At 38.5% G+C, this 12,759-nt stretch overlaps 1 protein-coding gene across 2 annotated transcripts in view; it reads right to left on the minus strand.

Annotated features, from left to right (window-relative positions):
* The window catches only part of phf2 (PHD finger protein 2), a 64,512-nt gene that overhangs the window by 5,143 nt on the left and 46,610 nt on the right, over window positions 1-12,759 (minus strand). The window contains exons 14-20 of one of the 2 annotated variants that reach the window (XM_030133560.1): window positions 10,081-10,196; window positions 9,698-9,876; window positions 9,483-9,550; window positions 7,972-8,138; window positions 4,006-4,301; window positions 3,123-3,218; window positions 2,932-3,041 (exon numbers count right to left, since the gene is read on the minus strand). In XM_030133560.1, the coding sequence (XP_029989420.1) occupies window positions 2,932-3,041; window positions 3,123-3,218; window positions 4,006-4,301; window positions 7,972-8,138; window positions 9,483-9,550; window positions 9,698-9,876; window positions 10,081-10,196 (1,032 nt within the window). Of the gene's footprint in view, window positions 1-2,931; window positions 3,042-3,122; window positions 3,219-4,005; window positions 4,323-7,971; window positions 8,139-9,482; window positions 9,551-9,697; window positions 9,877-10,080; window positions 10,197-12,759 lie in introns of both variants that reach the window. The other variant, XM_030133559.1, reaches the window with a different exon arrangement.

The following is a 12,759-nucleotide window of genomic DNA, read 5'->3' on the forward strand; positions in this document are numbered from 1 at the left end:
AATCCTCAACTTTGATCTGAGCTTTTATGAACATCTACATGATCAGTGAATTAAATACAGGAAATTACCTGATTTTGAATGAAAAAATGCAAAATACAGAGGATGATATTCTAGTAAATAAGAATGGTTAAATAGAGAAAAATTCATTTGGGAACTGACACAGAAGTAGCAGCAGGTCTTCATGGGTTAATACTAAAACAGATTTGATGGCTATGATAATGTACTAAAATGTATTATGCATTAAAAAAATAATGTAGAGAACTGAGGAAGGGGCTTTAGTCCATGAAAACCTGTACATGTATATTCTTTGAAAGAAGATCATGCGCACACAGAAATGTATCAAAGTACGGTTTTATTGGCAGCGGTGGGATTTGAACCCATGTCCCTGAAGAGACTGGAGCCTTAAGGCGTCCATACACTGTGCGATTATTTCGATCGTTGCACGCAGCTCCATCTCAAACTGTGCGAATCAGTCGTACAGTCAGGCTCATGATTCCTGTTCTCACACTGTACGGACCGACGCTCGTATGCGACCTGACTGCTCACACTGTAGGACCATACACCACAGGACGCACCACACGTTCGAGTGTTGTATCCGGAAATACAACGTTAAAATACCAAGGAATCTGTAAAAGCGCATAGACGATTGTGTATTGGCGTGAGTCATGAAATGGTAGTGCTGAACAAAAACCAACGAGCTGCTTTGGCAATATGTGCCATTATCTGCGGGGAATCAAAAAAGAAGAAAAGACAACGATGTGTTTGGTGCAGGCATTGGTTGTCCAGACGTGGACAGTATAGGCTGTCATCCTACAGCAAAGAGAACTAGAGGTAAGCTGCAACAGCTAAACTGCACTAGGACAACAGCCAGCTACTGTTAGCTTGTACACTACTGTACGCGTCTGTGTTCGCGCATGCTCAGTGTGAGAATTTGCGGCACATCGGTTCGTGGCACTGCTTTGACAGTACGATACACTCACGAGGAGCGAGTAGGATTTCAAACAGCTCCGTTTTCCTTGCGAACACACGATTGCTGGTCGTGAGGTGGTCGTGAGGTGCTAATCGCTTCTCTTTACCCCATGTACACTGCACGAAGCACGACACACGATTAGAGGCACATTTGGCCCGATCCCAGAAATAGTCGCACAAGTGAGAAATCATCTCTAAACTCGCACAGTGTAAGGCCGCCTTTAATCCAGGGCCTTAGACCACTCGGACACACTACTAACAGTCCCATGGCCTTCTGAAATATGTGACGTTTGTGTTGGAGTCCTGTTTTTTTTTCCTATAAACCACTCATTTGATGACGTTAAACTACTCTATTTCTAAGCTAATGCTAGCTAGTGCTGTACACTGCTGCTGCTGTAGAAGAGCAGAAGAGAAGCACTGAACAACTCTAGAGTGAGGATATGGATTTTTTTTTTTTTTTTGGTAGGAGGCTGAGCTCACACTTTACAACCATGAAACTGACTTAAATTAACGACAGTGCTCACACCTCTATAACGTCATAGAATCACACACACAAGGCTGAACTGGACCAGACTTCACTGAAATAGAGTTGAACGGATGATGGATGTTAAAAATGTGAACATTAACTGGTGCCGATGTTTGTTCAGTGTAAGAGAAATATAGTATTAGACTATTCTCTGTAAATACCAGGGGCCTCATGTATAAAGACTTAAGTGGATTTCATACTGAAACCTGGCGTACACTTAAATCCAGAAAAGTCGGTGCGCACAAAAAAATCCAGATGAATAAAACTGAGCGCACGCCTGAATCCAAGCACATTTCCTCTGTACATCCCAATGAGCGTGGAATTGACCTCCCTCCCTCTCCATGCCCACATTTCAATATGCAAATCAGTATAAACGAGACCTGCAGGTGGGATTCCCTCTGGGATTCCCCTCTCTGAATGATCACATGACGTCAAGGTGGACACGAAGCGGAGGCCGAAACAGGCGGAAGGAGAGAAAAGAGACGAACTCAGCACGTTTGAGCGGAGAGTCGACACTATTGTGGGTGACACTGGTCTAACAGGGCTGACTCGGATCACCCCCCATTGTTCATCTGTGTATCTCTGATGTACACATCAATCAGAGGAATGACCTTTTTCACATTATTAACCGTTTCCCAGTGTCACTTCTAAGTGTCGCCAACAGTTCAAAAGCACTAGAAATGTGCGTACACCAGCTATGGACTTCGTGTGAGGGACCGCACATTTCCACGGTCATTTCACTCTTTATACGTCTGAACGTGAGCGTGGAAAAGGGCGTACGCCAGGTTTCTGTGTGTACACAACCTTTATACGTGAGGCCCCAGGTGTCCAGAGCATGAGTCATGGATGGGTTGGGATGACATATCCCATGAGAAAACACCCAGGATATGTCGACCATTTCTTCTCTATCTACATGTTTTCTGTCTCGTGGTGCCAGTTTGAGGACAGAGCGCCTTGTTGCCCTTGAAAATATCAGGTCATAGTATAGGTGAGAGAACAGTACAAACATGGACACTGAACCCATGCATCCCCGTATTTTGGATACCTAAACCAATAATGAACTGGATCAACGTCATTATGTTTGGACACTTGGACCAATGATTGCGTTACCATTTTCCTACGTATTTTCCTTTAAGAACTTCGGCTTCCTGGTGTTAGTCAGTCAACTGCTGCATCTTGTTGGATGTACCTGACTCCTTGCCGTAAGTAAAGTTGTCTGATTCCAGAATCCAGTGACTCTGTCTTGATTCTTAGATGATATCTCAGAATTTTTCTGTCAGTCAGCTGATTGTTTCTTTTCCATAGTTTTCTTGCAGATGTTTGACTTTATAATCTCACATAATAAAATATTTTTTCGAGTAATTTTCTGACTTTAACTCTCAGTTTTACCCTCTCTTATGACACCCGTCCTCATACACCGTTTGCAGTTTTCTAACCTGATGTGAAAGTTTGGCTGCAGCGGCGGCCAGCCCCGTTTCTATGGAAGCCACTCGTGCTCCGTCTCTCGCCGGCCGTTCCTGTCGAGGAACCGAGGGTCCGACACGAGCTGTGGTTTAACAGGAACAGAGGGTTAGAACACAGTTAAGTCACCACTTTTCTTTAGCAGGCATCGTCTGTCTATCTTTACCTGTGGGGCTGTACGGCGTGTCGTCACTACTTTTCCGTTTTTTCGATCTGGATTTGAAAACAGGGTTATCTTCTTCCGACTCCAACGAGGGATAAACTGCAATTCAAAGATGGAACCGATTATTCAAACAACATATACTTAACTTTACGCACACGTCACATATTTAAGACATAAAATGTGACAGCGGAGCGTTTCCATGCATCTAAAATGGTGGAATTTTCCAGTGACAGCGTTCAGGGCAGCTGTGAGGCAGCTGTTCACTGCCCTCTTCTCTGCCTGCTCACAGCACAACCATTCCAATCTATTGATTTAATATCTGATAATTGCGCGATCAAGATAAAAAATGGCCTGTTTACAAGAGAAGAAACGAGTGCCAGCCTTTAAGAAAAGCTGCAGTTCGGCAAGAATGCTTCGTGCTACAACCAACTAATTACACAATAATTAGAAGCTCTGAGTGCATGCAAAATAACAACTGTGAACTTGCGTTAATGGCTTATTAACAAGCTCCTGGGGTCTAAAACAGCTGTGTTTGGATGGAGTTCACAAAGAAAAAGCTGCAGAAGGAAAAAGACTCACAAATTGGAGCAACACAAAAGGGCAAATTTGGAAAAAGCTACGAAAAAATAAACATAAACCCTATCATCTATTCCTACTGAAAAGTTCCAGAACAAATTTCTATTTAAAGACCCACATGTTGATCCATCAGGAGACAATCTGCTTTTAACAGCACCTGTTAGCAGCACTAAGTAACACGGCATGAACGGTAATTATTTTCCCATTCATTTCCTAATACGCTCCCCTTGACACCAGTTTGACCTCGCCGCGTTCACATCACGTGGATGATGAAACATAAAGAAAACACAGGAACATGAGTTAGATTTACCGTAATCTGAGTCTTTGAAACACGCGTCCATGTGATCCTGGTCATCATCATAATCCAGACTCTCAATACTGCTGCTCTTCCGGGGTTTCTTCGGAAGGCGTTTGGTGGGCCTCTTGCTGTTGTTGCTTCCGCCGCCCGTGGCTCCGCCCCCGGCCTTCTTGCTGGCCTGCGTGCTGTGCGAGTTGCTCCTGGACTGGCTATTGTTTTTGGACTGGCTGTTGCTCCACGGCTGCTGCAAGCTGTCTGAAGACGACAGGTTGGCCATGGACAGCATGCCCTGAATGGCCTCCTGTGTGCTGGGAGATGCAGGTGGCTGACTGTAAGTACGTCAATAAGAAATACACAACGACACAGCCATTACACAAGAGTCAACACGCTGGCAGAGGACTGAGAGAAAACTGTGAAAAAGCCTTTGAAGTGTGTGCACGTATCACCGATTAAGAATCATTATCGGTCGACAACAGCAGATAGGACACTTACAGCAGATTCAAGTGATGCTGTTGAGGCACTGGAGTGCATTGGTATAAATAATGATATTTATGTTATGGAATTCTTTATTAATTTATCCAAGGCATTTGACACAAATGACCATGTCACCTAAGACAGTTTCCAAAAACTTCCTAAAAAACACTTTGGTTAGTTCCAGGGTGGTTCAGAGCCCATGCCTAAATATTGAGCTGGTTCTTTATGTTTCGACAGCAAAAATAATCAGCTATCGATCAGAAAACATGGCTACAGACTGGTGCCAATACTTTTCTAGTTTGTAAGAAATATTTAGGTCAGGAGCTGGGGTAGCAGGATCAGGGTGACCAATGAAAACTATTTAAACTTTGTAACTATTGTTTTTAAAACATAAAGACCCAGTGCTACTTTTGTGGCAGTTCCCAAATTAATTTTTCTCTCCATTTAACCTTTCTTGAGTGATTTACCGCCATTTATTGTCACATTATCCTCTTTATTTTGAGGTTTTTTTTTGTGTGTACATCATGTATTTTCCTATATTTAAATCAATAATCGTGTAGATGTTCATAAAAGCTCAGAGTAAATTCAAAGGTTATTTTATAAAAATGGAGAAAACTGAAGAAAGCGTCTTTTTCAGCAAAATCTATCATTAACTAAACATAAAAACAAACTTTGACAATCTTATTTTATTAATTTTATTTCATATTTTATTAGTTTTTCTTCGAATTTGTTCATTTTGTTACATATTTCATACTTTTTTTTAAAACTTAATTTTAGTCCATTTTTTTGCATGTTAGTTGGTATTTTGTACATATTATTTAATTCATTATTTAATATTTATAAACCTGTTATTGATCCAACTCCATGGGTTTTACTGGTGAATCAATGTTGTAGAAGATGACGGTGTTTCCACGGTAACTATGGAGCCTCTGAACGTTCAAAAGGGTCATATCTGATGACCATGAAAAGATGAAGAACTGTATTTTACACCAATTATTTACATGGATTGATAGGATTAGTGGATCAACAGGTATTAAACAGTTTGCATTAGATGATGCTTTTGGTTGCCAGTGGCTTCTTGGGTCTTTATTGGTTAAAAACATAAAAATCATGTATAGTAGTATGAAAAAAAGAAACACTGTGACATGAAAATTAAGCGGTGGGGATCCATGGAGGAGTTTAACTGTCTACTAGTCGCTTTTCCATTGACCCTCAAACTGTGCAAATATAACTTGCGCATAAACATTTACCTAATGGAAAAATGACAATTTCGCCAAAAGTCTCATTTTTCGATTTAAAGTTTTTGTGCAGGCAAGAGGTGGTTTTTCAGGTGTAGTGCAAATGGTATATCACACAAAACTGCAATGGAAAGACCTTTTTTCACAACTAGAGTCAGGTGAATTAAAAGACAGATGTAGACGTACAATACAACAAGCAAAGAAGAAGAAATGTGTCGGTATGTGTGGACACACCAGGAAACCCAATCATGTTCTAATTTAGTAGGAGATAGAGGGGTAATATATAATGATAATGAATATATCTGTAAATCAACACCATATTTACGTTTGTTGCCATGTTTATGGAATGACTTCTTGTGTCATCTCGCGATAATAAATAAACAAATCATTGCATTTGTGATTTAATGGAAAAACTGACATTATGCACTTCTGTTTTTTCGACATTTAGTAAATATGGGTAAAGTTTTGCGCAGATGTCCAATGGAAAAGTGACTACTGTAACATACTGTTGTAATTCTACCTTGGTTTTCTCATATAAAGCTATTCTCTGACACGTATCTTGAATACCTCAAAGCAATATACTCTCACCTGAAGAAAATCTTGAAGCTACAACAGTCGTATTAATAAAATTATACCTTACTATCAACAGCTAACATTAGCATGTTCCTGCTACTACCATTAGCTCAACTATAAGCACATACAGACTTGCACTGTGGCACAATAACATATTTATATATAACAAGTGAAAGGGTTTTATCTGCACTCTTCTCTTTTATTATTTACGTTTTATTGATTATGTTTTAATTGTGTGTTTTTAACTTGTCTCTTTTCCATTTTTGTAAAGCACTGTGAATTGCCCTGTGTATGAATTGTGCTATACTAATATATTTGCCTTTTCCTTGCCTTATATGGAAAAGCAAATTGTTTCTTGGTAGGTTGAACCAACTCTGAAATGGAACTAACACCAGACCACTTCTAACACCAGCTTTGACTTTGCTGAAAGGGGTAAATGTGTCCTCTTTGCTGGGTTCTCCACTTCATTCATCCCCATACCAAAAGGCGTGCCCCATAGCGCCGTACTAGGACCACTGCTGTTCTGCATCTGTGAATAATTTAGCAGTTTCTTAACATAGATGATCTATAGTTTATTACCTTTAGTTTGTTAAGTTATACAGTTGGCCTTTGAGTTGCTGTAAGCACCTTGATTATGTTTGTGTTGTAATTTGAACCGAACAGAATTAGGAAAAAAACAAAAAAATGTTTTTAAACCCAATTGGAGAAAACTGGAATTAGTTCTATTCTAACTCAAAGAAATAATTTACAAAACCGTCCTTTTATTGTTGAACTTTGGTTACACAGAGTTTCCACTTAATGGGAATTGTATTCACTTGTTTGTGTGTGAAATGTTCATATGTTTATTTGTACTGCTTGTATTTATTGATGTTCAGTGTTTACGCTGCTCTCTAGACTACGTCATCCCTCAAAAAACAGATTTTAATCTCCATGAGACTTTTACTACATTAAATAAAGATAAAAAAAAATTACGCAGAGCAACAAACTAAAACCCTAACAGTGAAATATTCTTAATGGAAGGAGCAGCTATGAAAATAAATTCCTGTCAGCCATTAAGTTATTAACTGCTGAGCTGCATCAATGAGCAAAGTGACAAATATCAAACCGTTCTAATGAACTGCGGTCGCTTTGTTTTCCTGCTTTTGTTCTGTTCACTTTTCAAAGCATCAACACAATTTGAGAAATTAACATATTTTCGCTGATGTTTTCTTTCTTTCTTTCAGTGCTCATTTGTAGCTTTCAATGTGGTGGAAATAGACCATCAAGAGCCGACCAAAACAGCAAACAGCGAAAGGCGCAGGGAAGAGCCCGGAGCCACGCAGCCTTTTGATAAATTAAGACGGGATGAAACAAACACCGGTTTAACACAAACTGCTGACAGAATCTGCGTAAATTGTTGCTTCAGTCTCTAGTTGATTTTTCAGCTCTGAAGCGTGTTATAAAATTTAGCTTTTTCATCCAATTATATCAGTCGTTGAACAGGTCATTTGTTTGTCAGTGGGTCGCCCCATTAACGAGTGTAAGACCTTAAATTCATTTACGGAGAAGGAAAAAAAGGTCCAGTGGGAGCCATTTGGAGAGTACTGCTGTGTGTGCTGTAATCTGAGTGTGTTTAGATGTGAGAGGTTCACTCATGTTGAAGGGAACTGAGTGAAGGGAGAGAAAGTAATGACGCCAGGGAAGGTGGTTGTACCTGTTGGCGCTGTAGTCAATCCCACCCACTTGCTTGCTCGCCTGCAGCAGGTCCAGAATCCCAGCAGCACTGCCGCCCTTTTTCTTGACCTTAGAGTTGCGACTTTTGACCTCAGGCTTGGCCTCCGTGTCTATGTGTAGAGTCTCTTCATCTGAGGAGTCGACACTCTGAGGTGGAAACAAAAACAGAATTCGATTACATTTCGATCATACAAAGACGCAATTCTTACCGGTTTTCTCATAACTGGAGCGTTCATTTGTCTTTCCTAATGTCCGGAGTCAGAAGTCAGAGCTCGGTGAGTGTAATCAGCAGATGGAGGTTATGATATGGTTTCCAGTGACCTCTCATTAGTAAACATGAGAGCATCTGGTATTAGTCTGTTCCACCTCTTCCTCTGTTCACACCACAGATATTTCCGTCATCAGCCTGTGGTGGTTCATGGCTCAGGAAGCTTCTCTTTTTTTAATTACTCAGAATTCATTGTTTTAATATGGTTTTTTTTTTTTTTTTAAATTTCTGACATTTAAAGGATCATTGCAGCATGTGAAATGTGCTTCTGGTAAATGTATTACTGGTTAAATTCAATACATTTACATGAAAGCCACTGTAGTTCATTGTTAGTACCGACAGTTTCATCAACATTTCATTTGTCTCTGAGCACCGTCTTCATTTACAGTGTAGTTTGTTGAAATGCTCTAATTTAACCCTGTCTCCAGCAATTTAACATGTGAGCCTGATTAAACACAGGATACTGAGCTGAGTGTGAACCCTGAGGAAAAGTTCATGGACAAGACAGACCTTAAACCAGAGGTCTCAATCATGTGGCCCAGGGGCCAAATCTGGCCCAACAAAGCCTGTGGGATGAATTTGTGAAATGTGAAAATGACACTGAAGATGTTAATCATTTTAGTTCAGGTTCCACATACAGACCTATTTAATCACAAATGGGTCGGATCAGTAAAATACTACCATAAAAACCTATAAATACTCGCAACTCCAAATTTTTCTATTTGTAAATATAAACATTTGACTATATTTACAGTAAAACAAACTATCATTTCACAAAAACCTGAATAACCTGAACAAATATGAAGATTCTGAAATGTCTGAAGTGCAACTTTCCCAATATTCTGCCTGTAATTAAATGTTTTTGTGTATTTGTAGATCCACTGTGAGGCATAATAGTGTTAAAACTGCACTTAGTTTTCTTAAGAAACTTCAGTCTGTTCATGTTATTCACATTGTTTAAAAGGATAGTTGGTAGATATAAACATTTTCATCACATAACTTAACTTTTTTCACTCTAAAGCATAGGGGAAAGTTTGGAGTTGATATTATTTATATATTATTATGTTATTATTTCACTGGTCCAGCCCACTTTAGATCAAATTTGGCTTAACGTGGCCCCTGAACTAAAGTGAGTTTAAGACCTCTGCCTTAAAGTGTTATTTATTTATTTATAGAACTGGTAAATGTTTTATAGTTCATTAGTCAGAGGATGTTATACATACCTTGGTCATCAAGGGTTGGAACTTTGGTTTTTTGGCTGGCTGAATGGGTTCTCTGATGTCTGACAAAACTGAAAAAAAACAAACCATAAAATCTTTACTTAAATTATTTGTATATATTTCATTTTTCATTTGACATCATAAAAAGAACACAATTGGAGAAATCCCAGTATCTGTCTTCATTATGGTACCTAAGTGCTCAACAACACAAGACTCACAGGAAAAGTCTCTTTTAACGGTGTTCTTTTTCCGCCTGATGGGGAATTCGTCAATCTTCAGCTCGCCCTCATCGGAGACGTACTCATACTCGTCTCTCACCGGCTTGGTTTTGTCCTCTTTTAGGTTTTGTAATGATCCAAAAACACTTGAGTTGGTCTGAGGTTTCAGTGTCTTGGAGCTGAGGAGGAAACCGCAGGACAATAAGGGACTGATACGAGGCTCAGCCAGGCTCTCACAGTCAGAAGTCCTTGAATTAGCTCTAATGGATACAGTGCTGATAGCCACATAGCTCTATAATCACCATAATGCACCACATGAGAAGGTTAACACTCTCCACTCAAAAGGCCTTTTATAAAACAGTTATGAGCCATTCCATACATACCCAAGCATTTTCTTGTGAGACATAGTAAAGCTGAATTTGTCTTTATTGCTTGACAGCGGTGTTCTGTCAAATTTGCATTCCTCTTCCATTTTCAGCAGGGAATCTGGTTTACTGTTCTGTAAAATAAATACATCAAATAAGTTCAATGTAGTGCAATCAAAGGATAACTGAGAGTAAAATTACAATGGGCCTTTCTCCACAGTAGTGACTCCAACACAGTCTGGGCAATGTTAGGCACTGGATAAAAATGTTTGATTTATGCACTGGTAAACGAGGCTTAAGCTGTCGGGGGCTGAAAGCAAGAGTATATCTCTGCTTTCCCCCCAATCCTCTGCTACACTGTCCTGAGACCCAGCGATGCATTTTTGTCCTCTGTAAGGGACAAGAGTTTTACAGCTTTATTTATAAAAACAAAAAACAAAACACTGTCCACTGCAAAGGACATTCCATAAAAGAATAAAAAAAATCTATCTGAAGAACTGTTGCATCATGTTGTTTCCAATCAAGACAATTACTTAATGTAAAAAAAAAAAAAGCCAAAACTTTTCCTTTCCTGGGTCTCAGGAGGATATATAAATCTATCCACGATAATTGTTAGACAATCAATATGAACTCAGTTTGAGCTACATGGACCTACTAGTGGCAGAATGAATGAAAATGAACCCATATGAACTCTGGATGGTAGACAGAACATGGACATTTGGAAGACCATCAGTAGGAACCAAATTTGATCTCAATTGGCCTATTATTGATTGTTTTATGTCCAAAAAATGGATTTCCAACTACAGCACCCCCATGTGATTGACTTACAATACTGATAGAGAAGCTGAAATCCATATGGTTCTTCCACTAGGGGTCCAATATGTTGGTTATCAAGGAGAAGAAATCCAACCAAATTTGTCTGAGTTATCGACAAAACACCAAGGAGATCCAACAGCGGAGTTCAAGGTAAACCTATAAAAACCTCCTACATTTACACACCTGTTTGCATTCATTTTGGATTGGATTAATAAAATAGTCAGTTTTTTAAATCTTTGCCAGCTTTTCAAAAAGTAGCTAAATCTTTAGCTAAACAGATGTTCCACTATGTCCACATTATGTTACTTGCTAACTGTGGCTTTTGTACACTATCAGTCAAAAGTTTTAGAACACCCCAATTTTTCCAGTTTTGTATTGAAATTCAAGCAGTTCCCGTCCAATGAACAGCTTGAAATGGTTCAAAGGTAAGCGGTGAACTACCAGAGGTAAAAAAAAAATAAAAAATAAAAAATAAAAAATAAAAAAAATAAGGTTAAACAAAACTGAAAAATAATGTACATTTCAGAATTATACAAAAAGGCCTTTTTCAGCGAACAAGAAATGGCTTAACAACTTAAAGCAGTTCTGCAGCAATGGAGGTTGATCAAGTCTCGAAAGCTGGTGCTACCAATTCCTACAGGTGTCCCCACATTTGTGAATTCCTTCCAACCCCCTGTGTCTGCATAAAAGTAGTGTTGGAACACACTTTGGTACCATACCATTGGGAGCATTATTTGAATTATTTGGTGTTCTAAAATTTTTGACCGGTAGTGTATGTTTTCATAAGTTATTTATTTGTGTATTTGTGGCAAATAAACAAACTGCTGACAGAGACATTTGGTCATTTTTATTAACATTTGATCTTCATTAACTTTCAAAATGCATCTTCATTATCATTTGATCCGATAGCTCTTATAGCTAACAGATGTTCCATTATCTCCACTAGCTAACTAGTTGCTAACTGTAGTTTTTCGGTGTTTGGAATGACAAGTTTTTTTGTGTTTATGATTTTCCTCAAACTAGCTATTGGCTGGTAAAGTTTTCTAACATTAGACATTTCATTTTTACCAACTTTTCAGGGGCTAGTTTGTTAATTAGCTACTAAATGCTCTATTACAGCTACTTGCTAAAATGGGCCTTGTTGTTGTTTAGAGCTACACTGAGGTTCTTGAATTGTTTTCTTTGCTCAAACAACTTTGCCAACACTTACCAATATAAGCTGTATTCATAGCAGGGGTATGGCCATAGCCAGGGTGTTTTACAGACTCATTAAATGTTTTGGGTGATTAACTGGCATGTCATAAACTACTGGTATCAGATAGTTTTGACTTCAATAGTGGCTACTGTTATTCATCTGAAATGGAAATACAGACTTTAAAGAGAAACAAGAGTGAAAGAAATTATTCACAACTATAATCAACTACCTTTTAGGATTAGTTTGATGATCAGATTTAGATTTACATTAACATTAATATTCAGTGATATAGATTTATTAATTTATTCAGTATTTTAACTATACATTTGTTTCAACAGTTGTTAATCATCAGGGTTAATTGATTGATTAGTTTCTGACAGTGACAGATTTTTTAGAGGGGTTGATATTGTCATGTATCAGATATTATCTTTTCTTCCTGCTCCAAACTATCATCATTATATCAGCTTTCAATTATTAGTATTATTTGTTGCAATTTCTTCTCATTACAAATTGAATTGAAAATTAAGAATGCAATTTTCTAGATTACACATTATTAGTTTAAACATTCTAACAGAGAAAGACATTAAAAGGAGCAAAAAAATACAAAGAAAAATCTGAAAATATAATGAAATGCCTGTACGTTGGTATTTGTTTAATCAACACTTGTTCAAAAGACTGAAATACTG

The sequence above is a fragment of the Sphaeramia orbicularis genome, chromosome 5, assembly GCF_902148855.1.
Source record: "Sphaeramia orbicularis chromosome 5, fSphaOr1.1, whole genome shotgun sequence".
Taxonomy (NCBI): domain Eukaryota; kingdom Metazoa; phylum Chordata; class Actinopteri; order Kurtiformes; family Apogonidae; genus Sphaeramia; species Sphaeramia orbicularis.